At 43.2% G+C, this 15,269-nt stretch overlaps 1 protein-coding gene across 1 annotated transcript; it reads left to right on the top strand.

The window, feature by feature from the left end:
• The first annotated feature begins 306 nt into the window (after nucleotides 1–306).
• LOC139420999 (trafficking regulator of GLUT4 1) lies at nucleotides 307–14,387 on the top strand. The gene is made up of 5 exons (XM_071171462.1): nucleotides 307–549; nucleotides 10,035–10,287; nucleotides 12,213–12,499; nucleotides 13,098–13,230; nucleotides 14,099–14,387. Exons 2-5 carry the CDS (start codon nucleotides 10,119–10,121, stop codon nucleotides 14,113–14,115), a joined length of 606 nt encoding a protein of 201 aa, XP_071027563.1. The 5' UTR covers nucleotides 307–549; nucleotides 10,035–10,118; the 3' UTR covers nucleotides 14,116–14,387.
• The last annotated feature ends 882 nt before the right edge of the window (nucleotides 14,388–15,269 follow it).

Below are 15,269 nucleotides of genomic sequence, written 5' to 3'. Positions count from 1 at the left end.
AGGGGGTATGACTAAGTAAACTGGTATGTGGACGGCGCAAGTGGCGCGTTGGTATCCTATTTGCCCCATCAGCGAAATAGAGCCTGAGATAAAAAAAAATAAAAAAAATAAAGGAAAGCAGGGCGAGAGAGATAAGCGAGCGAAAGCATGTGCCGCGTCGACTTCTCCCTCTCTCCCCTCCTTTCTACCCGCCTCCGGGCACGGGAGTTTCCTGCCTCCCCTTCCCACCCCCCCCCCCCCCCCCCCCTCAATCTTGCAGCGCCGTTGAACAAAAGAGGGAGAGAGAGATGAGGTAGCAACATAGCAAGCACAAGAGCGCAATTTGACATCCCACGGCGTGGTCTGTAGCCTAATTTTACCGTTACCGTTTACCATAGCTTGTATCAAAAGAAAAATACAATTCGGCGAATTCTGGGTGGAGTTTTTAATCGTAGCTTACTGAACTTGTGTTCTCTTTTCTCGCACGTTGCATTTTCTGTAATATTTGGAATTGTGATCAAGAAAAGCAAAATGTTAAGGATAATGTTTCATGTCACTCAATAAGATCAGGTAGGCCTAGGTGGATAGCATGCGGTTTCTATGTTTCATATTTTGCTATCTGTAGTGTACAGTAGCCAGTCTGTAGTGTACAGTATGCACTGCATGTGCGGTTTAAAGTGGGTGTGTCATCATTGTGTGTGCATGCAGACTATGGTGCGCGCGCGTGTGAGAGAATGCACCAGTCATTTGTTCATTCTGCAATTTACTCCTGTGCATGAGATAAATAGCGAGGGAGGGCGGGAGAGGGTGCATGTGTATTTATGCCTCTCTTTCTCTCTCTCTCTGTGTGTGTGTGTGTGTGTGTGTGTGTGTGTGTGTGTGTGTGTGTGTGTGTGTGTGTGTGTGTGTGTGTGTGTGTGTGTGTGTGGTGTGTAAGGCAGCCAGGCATGCATGTATATGTGTCTGTAGGCATCTTTATTATGCATTCAGTGGTTTTCCAAACAGATATATGTTAGTCTGCATAAGTCATTGATCATCTTTACATAGAATTTGCTAGAATTTACAGTGTTCCTGCTTTTTTGATGAATTACATGTGCAATTCACCGCAAGTCCCTCTCCCCCCCACGCACACACACAAACACGTCTAGGTGGGCTAAAATCACATTTTCCATGATGTGCTCGTTCCACTTTCCTGCCCTCCCTTCTCTCCTCCATCCCCTCTTCATTCTCCTCTAGTATGTCAGTCTCACTCTCTGAATTAATTGCAGATAATTATTCTATGTAAATGTCATCAAAATGTACAATATTTATTATAATAACCATTACATTTCCCATGTATGTTTATATTTTCACAACATTCATCTTTGTAAAGCGGGTTGGGTGGTACTTCGATTTAATTGTATGACTCAACAACGCCTCTTAGCGAAGCCGAACACTTTTTTTTATAAATGACATGTACACACAGTATATTCTAACAACCCTGTAAATGGAATGGAAGTATTTACAGGACAGAGAATATCCAGATGTCAAGTTGTAGAGGAAGTAAGGCCGGGAGTCAAATGCACCTTATCGGCAAACGCATTGCACCTGACTTTTAAAGGTAAATTACGTTAGATAGCAGTATTCCCCTTTTGTTGGGCTTTCGAGATCAAGTGCGCTTATATGTGGTGTCTCAATTAAATAGCCTGTAGGCTATATGCATGGGGGGGGGGGAGCCCGAGGCAGTTGTCTTTCCAATTGCATTAACTTCCGAAGTATGACAGACGATAGTTTCGGTTCCTACATTGACTAGATATTAAGTATTGATAACACATTTATTTGTCTCTGCCTGCTAAAAGTTATGCACAACGTAGTTCTAGCGAAGTGCACGTGTCTACTCTCCTAATCTATTTCAACCCAACTCTGGCTTTCTTTCAAACTACGTCTAGCCTATTGGCTGATATAGCCCAATAAGCAATTAACCGAAATGTCGTTTTTTTCCCCCGAATATTAAACAACTAATTGACCAACGTCGGTTAAATGGCGTAGTTCCTTTTTTATGAGCTCAACGCGCTGTTTCTCTAGAGATAAATCCTATCAAGCACGAAAGACATCAAATCAAAAACGCTGCAGAGAATTTAGTTTTTAATAAGCAAATATTAAACCTAGTAATTTGGTAATTCACTACAATGACCAGAATCCATTGCGCATATTCTTCCCGGCAAACCCACACAGACCTCTTGAGAGAGGAATGTACTCAACACAGCAATGAGAGGGATAGGGGAAGTTTGGGGTGTATAGTTATACTTCCCGATTGATAGTTGTAGCAGTCTTGAAAGTATGCCATACCTATTTTGAAGAACTACTAAAATAGTGATTTCGTCAGCTCTTCAACATGGGCAGATGTGGCAACCCAATGATCACGTCTAGCCTTTTCGCTAGCCAAGGAGAACTTGGCTCGTTGGGGAGAACAGAAATGACATTAGATGGTTCTCTGGCTGTTGCTGCCTGAGCAGAGATGAGATGATGAAGTTAAATAATAGAGTAATATACACAACTGAAATATTTTATTTAAATAAAGTCATGTGAATAAATGATGGTTAATAATAAGTGATAAGCATTAATGGGCCGTCACTACTATCATGGGGCTCTTATTAATTGCTTTATTCTGAGTTGTTAGAGACAAAGGACTGTTTTGAATGTTTTGGCAATTGAATGTTCTCAATATGTGGCTTTGGGATTTAAATTTAAAAAGCTGTAAATAATTTAAAGGTCATATTTCATAATGCAAAAAAATATATATATATCGACACCGAAAACCGTTAATATTTTGTTTTTTAAACGAACTGACTTCAAAAAAGGACTAATCGCTCATCACTAGGCCCAAAATCAATGGTACTTCATCCTCATATTTCTTAGGCTATTTTCGCGCATTTTGATCTTGCCTAGGCCGGCAAAACTGCTGTGTAAGCTGTGTAACATACACCTAAAATAACATTGCAGGACTGTGGTCAGGTTCGGGACCAGTTCTTGCAGGAGCGGGTGGGAGTCAGACAAGAAGCCAGTGGGAGCGTGCAAAAGCAGCAAGAGTGGGATGAAGAAATCAGTCCTGCGCAAACCTATTTAAACTTAAACCGAAAATCCACAGTGTTTACAATGAATGTGATCTCCACAAGCGTCGAGAACATTGCCTTTAAGAGGTGCATTGTCGACAGTGCAATGCGCTTGTCAACAACGCACCTTTAATCCATTTACTGCAGTGGGCAAAATCGGCCACACAGTGTTTCTTGGTAGTTTTAAACAAATCTACTTTGAACAAAAAGTATATACCTCACACAAATGGTTATAATCTTAAAAAAAAGAAGATACCTGTAACATGTCAGATATAGAGTTTAAATGTATTCAATTGGAGTTTGCATTCCAACATTACACTTTATATACTGTGCATCACAGAAGACTGAAATATAACAAAACCGTTTGACATAGAAACACCAGATTTTCTGTGTAAAAAAATAAAAAAAGTTTATTAATTATGAAATTATTAAAATATTAATAACATTCCACCCATGAGGCCACTCGGTCATTTGATTGCAGAAAAGGGCAACTTAAATCCCTGCCTTAGTAAGGAAGTGAGGGAAGGGGTGTAAGTTTGTCTTGTGGACAATATGTAAGAGCCAGGTTAGGTTGATTGCTTGGGGAATTCAAACCGTCCCCACCCTAAATCGAGTTTATAATAATTATAATTTCATTAACACTTTGGACTCAATTCAATAAAACCCGCATTGCAGTATTTATGCAGTAGCTCTTTTTCCAATGGTCAAATTGTCTAACCAACTACTACTACCAGCTCACTGGACACAGACGTCAATTTAATGTCTATTCCATGTTGGTTCAATGTAATTTAATTGAAATGACGTGGAAACAACATTGATTCAACCAGTGGGAGCCAGGCCCAGCCAATCAGAATGAGTTTTCCACACAAAAGGGATTTATTACACACAGAAATACTCCTCAATTTCATCAGCTGTCCTGGTGGCTGGTCTCAGACGATCCCACAGGTGAAGAAGCTGGATGTGGAGGTCCTGGGCTGGCGTGGTTACACGTGGTCTGTGGTTGTGAGGCCGGTTGGACGCGGCTTATGGTAGAGAAAGGAATATTCAATTCTCTGGCAACAGCTCTGGTGGACATTCCAGCAGTCAGCATGCCAATTGCTCGCTCCCTCAAAACTTGAGACATTTGTGGCATTGTGTTGTGTTACATAATTGCACATTTTAGTGTCCCCAGCACAAGGTGCACCTGTGTAATGATCATTCTGTTTAATCAGCTTCTTGATATGCCACATCTGTCAGATGGATGGATTATCTTGAAAACGATTAAATGCTCACTAATGGGGATGTTAACACATTTGTGCACAAAATATGAGAGAAATAAGCTTTTTGTGCATATGGAACATTTCTGGGATCTTTTATTTCAGCTCATGAAACATAGGACCAACACTTTACATGTTCTGTTTATATTTTTGTTCAATATATATTATTGATCGATTGACTATGACTTTTCAAATCACCTAGCAGTGCTATTTGCAGAGTTAGTTCCAAGTAAATGCTCCAATTCTTCAGCCATTCCTGAACCTGCGACCAAAAACCAAAACAAGTGATCCAATGATTCTGTCTCTATGGCAGGTTTGAATGTATCCCAGCCATACTATTCGATACAGGCTAATCCTTATTACCTCTAATCCTCACTCTAACTCTTATTCAAAATTATAAGAGGGTTGACAGAATTGTCTTATGTCAGATTTAGTCGGTCAAGTGACTGTGATATGTGGTTGTCTAACTTAGCTAACTTAGGTTGGGAATAGCGCCACGTAAGTGTGACGTCACCTGTCGGAAGACTTTGGTTGCTTACCAGGTCGACTACATTGCAGACTTTACGTTTCACCAAACAATGGCTGAGTACCACATCATCGACTTCGGAGTCAGGCATCAGATTGTTCGATCATATGATGTGGTTAGCAGACATTTAAAACACCTATCAAGGTGTTGTGAGATCAGTCAGGCGTCTGAAATGTAGTCAGCCTGGAACATGACCAAAGGCTGAGAGAGGTGTGCAGATAGGAGGGGTGTGGCATAAAGGTTAGAGGGGTGGGGCTTGTGGGTGTGGCTTATCTTAAGGAGGAGTCAGATACAGCTCAGCGTTCAACACCATAGTGCCCACACAATTCATCACTAAGCTAAGGACCCTGGGACTAAACACTTCCGTCTGCAACTGGATCCTGGACTTTCTGACGGGCCGCCCCCAGGTGGTAAGGGTAGGTAACAATACATCTGCCACGCTGATCCTCAACACTGGGGCCCCTCAGGGGTGCGTGCTTAGTCCCCTCCTGTACGCCTTGTTCACCCATGACTGCGTGGCCAAACACGACTCCAACACCATCATTAAGTTTGCTGACGACACAACAGTGGTAGGCCTGATTACCCACAACGATGAGACAGTCTATAGGGAGGAGTTCAGAGACCTGGCAGTGTGGTGCCAGGACAACAACCTCTCCCTCAATGTGAGCAAGACAAAGGAGCAAATCGTGTACTGCAGGAAAAGGCGGGCCGAACAGGCCCCCATTAACATCAACGGGCTGTAGTGGAGCGTGTCGAGAGTTACAAGTTCCTTGGTGTCCACATCACCAACGAACTATAATGGTCCAAACACACCAAGACAGTTGTGAAGAGGGCACGACAACACCTTTTCCCCCTCAGGAGACTGAAAAGATTTGGCATGGGTCCCCAGATCTTCAAAAACTTCTACAGTTGCACCATTGAAACCGGTTGCATCACCGCCTGGTATGGCAACTCCTCGGCATCTGATCGTAAGGCGCTACAGAGGGTAGTGCGTACGGTCTAGTACATCACTGGGGCCAAGCTTCCTGTCATCCAGGACCTATATACTAGGCAGTGTCAGAGGAAAGCCCAAAAAATTGTCAACGTCTCCAGTTACCCAAGTCATAGACTGTTCTCTCTGCTGCCGCACGGCAAGCGGTTCCGGAGCGCCAAGTCTAGGACCAAAAGGCTCCTTAACACCTTCTACCCCCCAAGCCATGAGACTGTTTATTATCTATGCATAGTCACTTTACCCCTACCTACATGTACAAATTACCTCGACTAACATGTACCCCCGCACATTGACTCGGTACCAGTATCCCCTGTATATAGCCTTGTTATTGTTATTTTATTCTGTTACTTTAGTTTATTTGGTAAATATTTTCTTAACTCTTCTTGAACTGCATTGTTGGTTAAGGGCTGTTGTATTCGGCGCATGTAACAAATAAAGTTTTATTTGATTTGATACTTCATGACATTGATTTGATACTTCATGACAGTGTTAAACAAATTAAAATGTATTTTATATTTGAGATACTTCAAAGTAGCCACCCTTTACCTCGATGACAGCTTTGCTGAGTCTTGGCATTATCTCTCTCTCAAGCTTCATCAGGTATTCACCTGGAATGCATTTCAATTAACAGGTGTGCCCTGTTAAAAGTTAATTTGTTGAATTTCTTTCCTTCTTAATGTGTTTGAGCCAATCATTTGTGTTGTGACAAGGTAGGGGTGGTATACAGAAGATAGCCCTATTTGGTAAAAGACCAAGTCCATATTATGGCAAGAACAGCTGAAATATGCAAAGAGAAACAACAGTCCATCATTACTTTAAGAGATGAAGGTCAGTCAATCCGGAACATTTCAAGAACTTTGAAAGTTTCTTCAAGTGCAGTCGCTATGATAAAACTGGCTCTCATGAGAACTGCCACAACAAAGAAAGACCTAGAGTTACCTCTGCTGCAGAGGATAAGTTCATTAGAGTTACCAGCCTCAGATTGCAGCCAAATATATGTTTCACAGACACATCTCAACATCAACTGTTCAGAGGAGACTGTGTGAATCAAGCCTTCATGGTCGAATTGCTGCAAAGAAACCACTACTAAAGGACACCAATAATAATAAGAGACTTGCTTGGGCCAAGAAACATGAGCAATAGTCATTAGACCAGTGGAAATCTGCCCTTTGATCTGGTGAGTCCAAATGTGAGATTTTTGTTTCCAACCGCCGTGTCTTTGTGAGACGCAGAGTAGGTGAACGGATGATCTCCGCATGTGTGGTTCCCACCATGAAGCATGGAGGAGGAGGTGTGATGGTGTGTGAGTGCTTTGCTGGTGACACTGTCAGTGATATTATTTAGAATTCAAGGCACACCTAACCAGCATGGCTACCACAGCTTTCTGCAGTGATACGCCATCCCATCTGGTTTGCGCTTAGTGGGACTATCATTTGTTTTTCAACAGGACAATGATCCAACACACCTCCAGGTTGTGTAAGAGCTATTGACCAAGAAGGAGAGTGATGGAGTGCTGCATCAGATGATCTGGCCTCTACTATCAACTGACCTCAACCCAATTGAGATGGTTTGGGATGGGTTGGACTGCAGAATTAAGGAAAAGCACCCAACAAGTGCTCAGCATATGTGGATACTCATTCAAGACTGTTGGAATAGCATTCCAGGTGAAGCTGGTTGAGAGAATGCCAAGCGTGTGCAAAGTTGTCATCAAGGCAAAGGGGGGCTACTTTGAAGAATCTCAAATATAAAACATTTGCATTTGTTTAACACTTTTTAGTTACTACATGATTCCATATGTGTTATTTTATAGTTTTGATGTCTCCATTATTATTCTACAATATAGAAAATAGTAAAAAAATAAAGAAAAACCCTTGAATGAGTAGGTGTGTCCACACTTTTGAATGGTACTTTATGTATTTTACATTTTAACTCAACACTAAATTACTTTACCGGATAGAGCAGCTTTTCTGGAGTGGGTAAGTCATTTTATCTGTATAGGAAAGTCGCTAAAAGCACATTTTATTTGCCGTAAAAGCATGGTTTAATCATAATGAAAGACAACCACACACTGTGCTGCCTGCCACAATGTAGGGCGAGATGCAACTGCAACTTTGAGAGTGAGAGAGGATGGAGGCTTGCCTCGAAGCGCTGGGTATCTAGTTATGACATGCATAATCTTAATTAGGTCCACAGAATCATACCTACCAAGGAGCGGCTTCTCTGTCCCAGCCAACCATACTTCATTGTGGATTTTGGCGGAGCCGGTTCCTGGTACTGAAAGATTTTTCGGTGGAGTAGTTGTCACAAGCCGTACCACCCTCTCAAGCCCTAGAGCCTGAGAAGGGAGATATGGAGATATGAGGGAAGGAAGAAGTATGATTTTTGTTTTGGTTTTGTCAATTTAAATTTTTTTGGGGGGGTGGATCAAGTTAGTTTTCCCTACCATGTATGGATTTTATTTTTACCCTGTTTTTTCAACCCGTCCAGTTGGTGGCGGCAATACACCTGGAATACGTTTCTGAGTGACAGAGTGAGGGCTTTGCATAGGCAGTTTGTTGCGATTTATGTGGGACTGGAAAAAAAATCCTGGAGCCTAATATAACGTTATTTTCAGGAACAGAATAGATCACTTTCGTTTTTGGTTTGGGTTCTGTTCCTCAAATAATTTCCTTTATTTTACGTTTTTTGGTTCTGTTCCCTGAACCGGTTCCAACTAGTTATAAGAGAAGTGCCTTTTCCTCTGCCATTTACTCTGTCTAAAATTGCAGGTCTTCAGTCATAGCCTACTCCGTTCTGTTTTATTGCTTTATTGTATTGCATAGTTGTAAAAAAACATGTTATTTTCCAAACATTTCCTCTCTTTGAAGAACATCTATTACATTCCCAGAGGCTGTCATACCTATGTGGAAAGATATTCTCATTGGTCAGTCAGTTGGTTGCTACTGGCAACAGTGCATTATTAACAGAGTAGGTACAATGTTTATTGGCAGTAGTCTCAAATAGCACCCTATGTCCCAACAGTATATGCCTTCAGAAAGTATTCATATTCCTTGACTTATTTATTACACATTTTGTTGTGTTACAGCCGTAATTTAAATGTATCCATCTACACACAATACCTGTTTGAATACTCATTAACATAAGTATTCACACCCCTGAGTCAATATTTTGTAGACGCACCTTTTGCAGCGATTACAGCTGCGAGTCTTTCTGGGTAAGTCTCTAAGAGCTTTACACACCTGGATTGTTCAAGCTCTGTCAAATTTGTTGTTGGCCATTGCCATAGATTTTCAAGTAGATTTAAGTCAAAACTGTAACTCAGCCACTCAGGAACATTCACTGTCTTCTTGGTAACCAACTCCAGTGTAGATTTGGCCTTGTGTCTTAGGTTATTGTCCTGCTGACATGTGAATTCCTCTCTCAGTGTCTAGTGGAAAGCAAATTAAACCAGGTTGTCTTCTAGGATTTTGCCTGTGCTTAGCTCCATTCCGTCATTTTTTTATCCTGAAAAACTCCCCAGTACTTAACAATTCCAAGCATACCCATAACATGATGCAGCCACCACTATGCTTGAAAGTATGGAGAGTGGTACTCTGCAATGTGCTATATTGGATTTGCCCCAAACATAACACTTTGTCTTCAGGACAAAATGTGAATTGCTTTGCCAAATTTTTGTAGTATTACTTTAGTGCCTTGTTACAAATGGTATGCATCTTTTGGAATATTTGTATTCTGTACAGTCTTCCATCTTTTCACTCTGTCAATTAGGTTAGTATTGTGGAATAACTACAATGTTGATCCATCCTCAGTTTTCCTTTATCACAGTCAATAAACTCTGTAACTATTTTAAAGTCAATATTGGCCTTATGGTGAAATCCCTGAGTAGTTTCCTTCCTATATGGTCCCCGGATGTTGTTTACACGCCCCTCAGATGGTTACCTGACTACGATTTGGTAAAATGTCAAGTTTAATCTAAGCAGTCCCAATGAAGAAAGCCATTGCTTGCTGGCTGGTCCCTGGTATACCTGTATAAAATGTTTAGAAACATTAGACTATAGTATACTGTACGGTTGATCAGAACATTGCAGGAGCTCTAAGACTTCCATGCTAACAAACTGGTAATTCGATAACACCACAATGCAAGTAACTGTCAAATGAATCATGTTCTCTATTTCCCCTGTTCATTTCAGTTGAAGAAGATCAAAAGTCCAATCAAGACCAATCATCAAACAGGCCCAAACTACCAGTGAAAACAACATTGTCCGCATTCTGCCATGGCTTCCAACACCAATGCTGTCCCCAGTGGAGCGGAGGGAGAACAGCAGCCGGAGCAGACTATCACCTCCCAGCCAACCAGCGCTGAGCACCAAGAGACAGCCCCTGACTCCAGCCAATCGGAACCCAAAGACCACTTGGCAGTAATCAGCGAGAAGATGGAGACCAGTAAATAAATATACCACAACCCCCCCCCTATCCTCCTCCACCCCATCCCGTTCTCCTCCACCCTACCCACCCCAACTTCAAATTAACACCCCTCTCAACACTTTGAGCTCATCTCTGTTGTTGTTTTCTAGAGATGTTTGTTTTCTAGAGATGTCCCTTCACTTCCCCTTCTCATTACCCTGAGTGTCTGGCCCTGTCCGTCCGGGAATCACTTAAGACAGATGCATGATTTACAGATAGCAACCTTCTCTTCAGCACCCTTTCTTTTTTCAATGACAATCCTCCCCTCCCTCCACTAGTCTTTCAATTAAACCCTTTCTTTCTATCCCTTTCCAAATGAAAAGTATACGTAGGTTATTGGCTTGACCACACCATACATCAATCACTTGTGCCCTTCCAAAAAAAAATATTTAAAGTTTTGAAACTGCAGTAAAAGGGCAGTAATTGCAGTCAACTGTGGTACTTTGGATGCAGTTTTTGCAGCATATAGCAATTATACTGCACTCTGAATGCAATATTTTTTCAGAAGGGGTATCAGAGCCATTTGAGAATTGTACAAATATATTGATTTGAACCACAAAAAATGCCTCTGTCTAGGCCTACCTGCACTCACCTGCTCTATCTAGACTGCCTCATGAATTACTGTTGTTGTCAGGTTGTGCAGCATAATTCAACAAGTGTGTCAATAACAGAATACCCTCGGATTAAAAATCAACTCGCTCTAGAACAGTTTTGAACAAATTAATTTCTTCCAAAGTGAAGGAGAAGCAAGAGAGAGAGCTCTAGATTACACCTATCTATACATCAGTGGTGGTCAGTGCCATTTAAGATGAGGGAGGACGATTTTTCATGAGCATGGCCTTATTTCTATTACATTCTATTGTCAATTCATATTCCATTCACCCAGTTCAATGTAACAGTGATAGGTTTAGGGTACTACATGAGGTTGCTATAACCTAGTCTATGAATGAAAGTTTACAATGTAGGTGCACACAGGTTGAGAGAAAAAGTTGAGGAGTCAGACAGAGACATATTCACATGGACAGACAGTGACACATTCAATACCGCCTTGCACACTCTTGCCTGCATCTAGCTGATATAGGGTGTAATCATTAGTCCAACAGTTGCAAACAAAAGTTTCTATTGGACAAATTCATGTTTGTCCCCATTTTGTTCCGTTTAAGAAACGTTTTTCAACTGAATTTGCAGAATGAATATAACCCTGATCACGCGTAAACACAGTTCACTTTCATAGCAGCCTCGTTCTATTCCTACTCACATCTATTCACTCTCCTCTCACATTTTCCCTTCACTTGTGGACTTCAATGCACAACACATCAGCTGTATGTGACCAGGCAAAAAAACCTTTCCAAGCCGAACCATAACCGCTACACACAGCCTACATTGTTGTCACCATATTAGCTAAAGTAACATCATAGTCAACATAGCTAATAGAACTAACGCGTTAGTAAACCTGCTACAATCATGCAGTAACGTTACAGTGTACAGTCAGTAAGCAGTTATGGCGGCAGACCCTGGTGGCAATACATTTGTAAAACCAAAAGCTTACCTTGACTTGGAAGAGTTCCAGTGTTGTGTTGGATAGTCATAGCCAGCTAGCTAACATAGCATCCCTCTGTTTGAGCAGGGTGTTTGAGTAGGCTAAACTAGCTAGCACATCGGCTTCTTGTCATTGTTGCTAGTTATCTGACTGTTCGGAATCATAACAACACACACCTTCCGACCACATTTATACACGCGCATAGTTTTTGTGACGTTGTCAGCCAACCCGTCTATAGATGTTGAATCATGTCTGGATTCCCGATTTTGGCGATGAAACTATGAGGACATTCTCTCCTTCCTTCTTTGTCCCTCCTTTTCACCCTCCTTCCCCTCCTTGCCTCCCTCTACCCACCCACCTACAGGTAATGGAATGTGTGCTGCCGACTCCTCGCCTACATCTTCCATCTCGTCCCCCAAGCGACTGCAACACGCCAAACCAACCAACGGCCGGGCGCGGAAAGGAAGCCGCTCTGGGTCCCTGCTGGGTCATGGGGCAGGGTCTCCCAGGCCTTCCATCAGCCGTCAGCCCAGCACTGTGACAGAGGAGGACAACGGCAAGCCCCCTAGAGACTACCTGATCCTGGCCATCCTGTCCTGCTTCTGCCCCTTGTGGCCCATCAACATCGTGGCTCTCGTCTTCTCTGTTATGGCGAGTGGAACTTTTTAAGTATTTGACATGTGGTTTGTAAGTGTTGTCTGTGAAGGAATGTGTGTGTGTGTGTATGAGTGCGTGTGATATCTAAGAAACACCACAAAGATGAACAGCTAAAAGCAGTGGGAGGCCGCGATGTGTTAGTGATCACCTGCTGGGAAATGAACAGAAAATGATGGCCAATGTTCTGGTCAGAAGAGATGGGATTGCCACCCACTGTTTTTAACCTTTTGTCTTCACAGTGAGTTTTGCCTGTGTGTCTGTCTCTCCGTCTGTCTGTCTGCCTGCCTGCATGCATGCATGGGTATATTTGTGTGTGTATGTTGGAGCAGGGGTATGTGAATGAATTACTGTGTGTATTTATGTATATGTCATATCTGTGTTCTTCATGCAGTGGTCCCTTTATATACACCAACTAGGGTCCCAAAATTCCCAGGTTTTCCAGATATCCCAGATTATGGATTCCTGGATTTCCTGCTTAATTCCCTCTTGATTCTAGGAATCTTCCAACCAGGATTTCTGAACAACCTGGTAATTTTGGTAAACTTACTAGCATTTTGTAACCTAATCAATAACATGTCTCCCTACTCTCCAGTCGAGGAACAGCCTGCAGCTGGGGAACATTGACGGGGCGCGGCGTCTGGGCCGGAACGCAATGGTGCTGTCCATCGTCTCGCTAGTTGGCGGGGTCATCATCATCATCGCAGCCATCGTCTTAAACTGGGGAAGTGAGTGGCCAAAGTGGCTGAGCTCTCGAGTTCTTGTTGCGGTGCTGTTTTGTGTCTGTCGTTACGTGCAGCTTTTGTTTGTTTGTTTGTGTGTGTTCTATCCTGCTTTGGTCATGTCTGCGTTTGTGTTTGTGCTTGATTTTTGGTGCTGGGTTAGGTTAGTGCCCGTTGTTGTACCTTTTTGTTCGTTTTCTTCCCTATCTTGGCCAGGATTCAATCTGATTGCGTTGTCAACAATGCGCCATTTAATGGTAATTTCCTATTGAGTCGACATATGCAGCGTTTACCGTGAATGTGAACGCAGGATCATTGCTTTTAAAAGCTGCTTTGTCTACAAACACGATCAGATTGAATCCTGGACTTTGTAGCACTGTTATCTGTTTTTGATTTTCTGTTTGTGGTGGAGGTTGAAGTTTATTGGGAGGAATCTTGTCCTGGAGGCAGAGCTGAGCGGTTCCTCGCTAGACGGGTGAGCCGCAAAGTCAAAATTGTCTATATCGTAAAAAAGTAATGAGATTTTTTAAAAGTTAGTCTTAGGCATGAGGTTAAGGTTAGGGCAGGGTCAGCTTACAGAACGGGCACACAGGGCATGTGCCCCGGGGCCCCCAACCTCCAGGGTTGGGAGGGGTGCCCTGGAGGTTGGTGCCCAGGGGCCACTTTGTGGCTTGGCCAGCTAGTGACCACCCTGCAGAGCTGCCTCCAGGACAAGATTCATCCCAATAAATGCCAACCTGCGTTTGATGTGTCTGGTTCTTTATTTGCGTCCATTTGTGGCTGGTTTGAGTCAGACCGTTTTCAGTGTTTGTACTTCATAACATTATTGATGACATCTTTGCAAACACCTTTGTGTTTTCTCTTTTATTATTAGGTATAATAAAATCCTGAGGGTCACCATGGAAACCAGGAGCAAGATCACAAGACAGCACACAAACAACCATCCCAACCAGACTTTTCCCCTTTCCTACGATCAAAACACTATTCTACAAAAGCACCTGCAACCTACAGTATAGTCCCTCGTCCCTTTTTTTTGCTGCACGAGCATGTATGGCCTGTAATATGTTCTCTGAAACAGATAGACAAGTCCCTCATCTCTACCTCCTACACCACGGACCCCAACGCTGCCACCAGTGGTGTAGGGCACGTTAAACGTATGTAAACGCCGGATACGCACGTTCTTAATTTTGCTCGAGTGTTTACCCACCTTTTGCAGACAAATGCATCATTGACCGCGAACAGTGATCAGGAGTTACCCACCTATTTTTGTTGACCACTCTTCACTGGCTGCCGCCATCACTCAGAAAGTCGAAGGCGTCATGTTGAACAACACTGAGGTAGGATAGACCGTGACAACCAGACTGGTTCCTCTGAATAAGAGAGACACGTCTAACTCTGGTCAACGATGCCATGATCCCCTGCAATGGTTGCATGAGTCTCTCAGACTGTATTTAAAGTCTCTGCATAGTTTTCCAGGACCAGGCTGCTCCTCCCGAGCTGCTCCTCCCCGGCTGCTCCTCCCAGGCTGCTCCTCCCAGGCTTCTCCTCCCACGCTGCTCCTCCCAGGCTGCTCCTTCCAGGCTGCTCCTCCCGAGCTGCTCTTCCCAGGCTGCTCCTCCCAGGCTGCTCCTCCTGAGCTGCTCTTCCCAGGCTGCTCCTCCCAGGCTGCTCCTCCCGAGCTGCTCCTCCCAGGCTGCTCCTACCGAGCTGCTCCTCCCAGGCTGCTCCTCCCAGGCTGTTCCTCCCAGGCTGCTCCTCCCGAGCTGCTCCGAACGTGACAAAACACGGTGTCGCCGGGAAAGGACATCTGCTTTTCTCTGTACTGGGATTATTTTCTTCCACTGTACCATTCATCTCCAGTCAGTCCACACCACTGTAACACAACCAAGGGATCCTTTTAACTGTGATGTCAGAAACCATCTCACACTATGGGAGCAAGTTAAAGAAGTCAAAGGGAGAGTTAGGGAGGGAGGTGACAGGATTGGAATTGATCTTTGATCAATGTGATGATGTTGATGGGGGGGGGGGGGGGGCTTTTTTGTTCT

Source organism: Oncorhynchus clarkii, chromosome 12 (assembly GCF_045791955.1).
Source record: "Oncorhynchus clarkii lewisi isolate Uvic-CL-2024 chromosome 12, UVic_Ocla_1.0, whole genome shotgun sequence".
In the NCBI taxonomy this organism is placed as follows: domain Eukaryota; kingdom Metazoa; phylum Chordata; class Actinopteri; order Salmoniformes; family Salmonidae; genus Oncorhynchus; species Oncorhynchus clarkii.
Note: the sequence above shows the minus strand (reverse complement) of the source record. Positions and strands in the feature narration are given on the sequence as shown.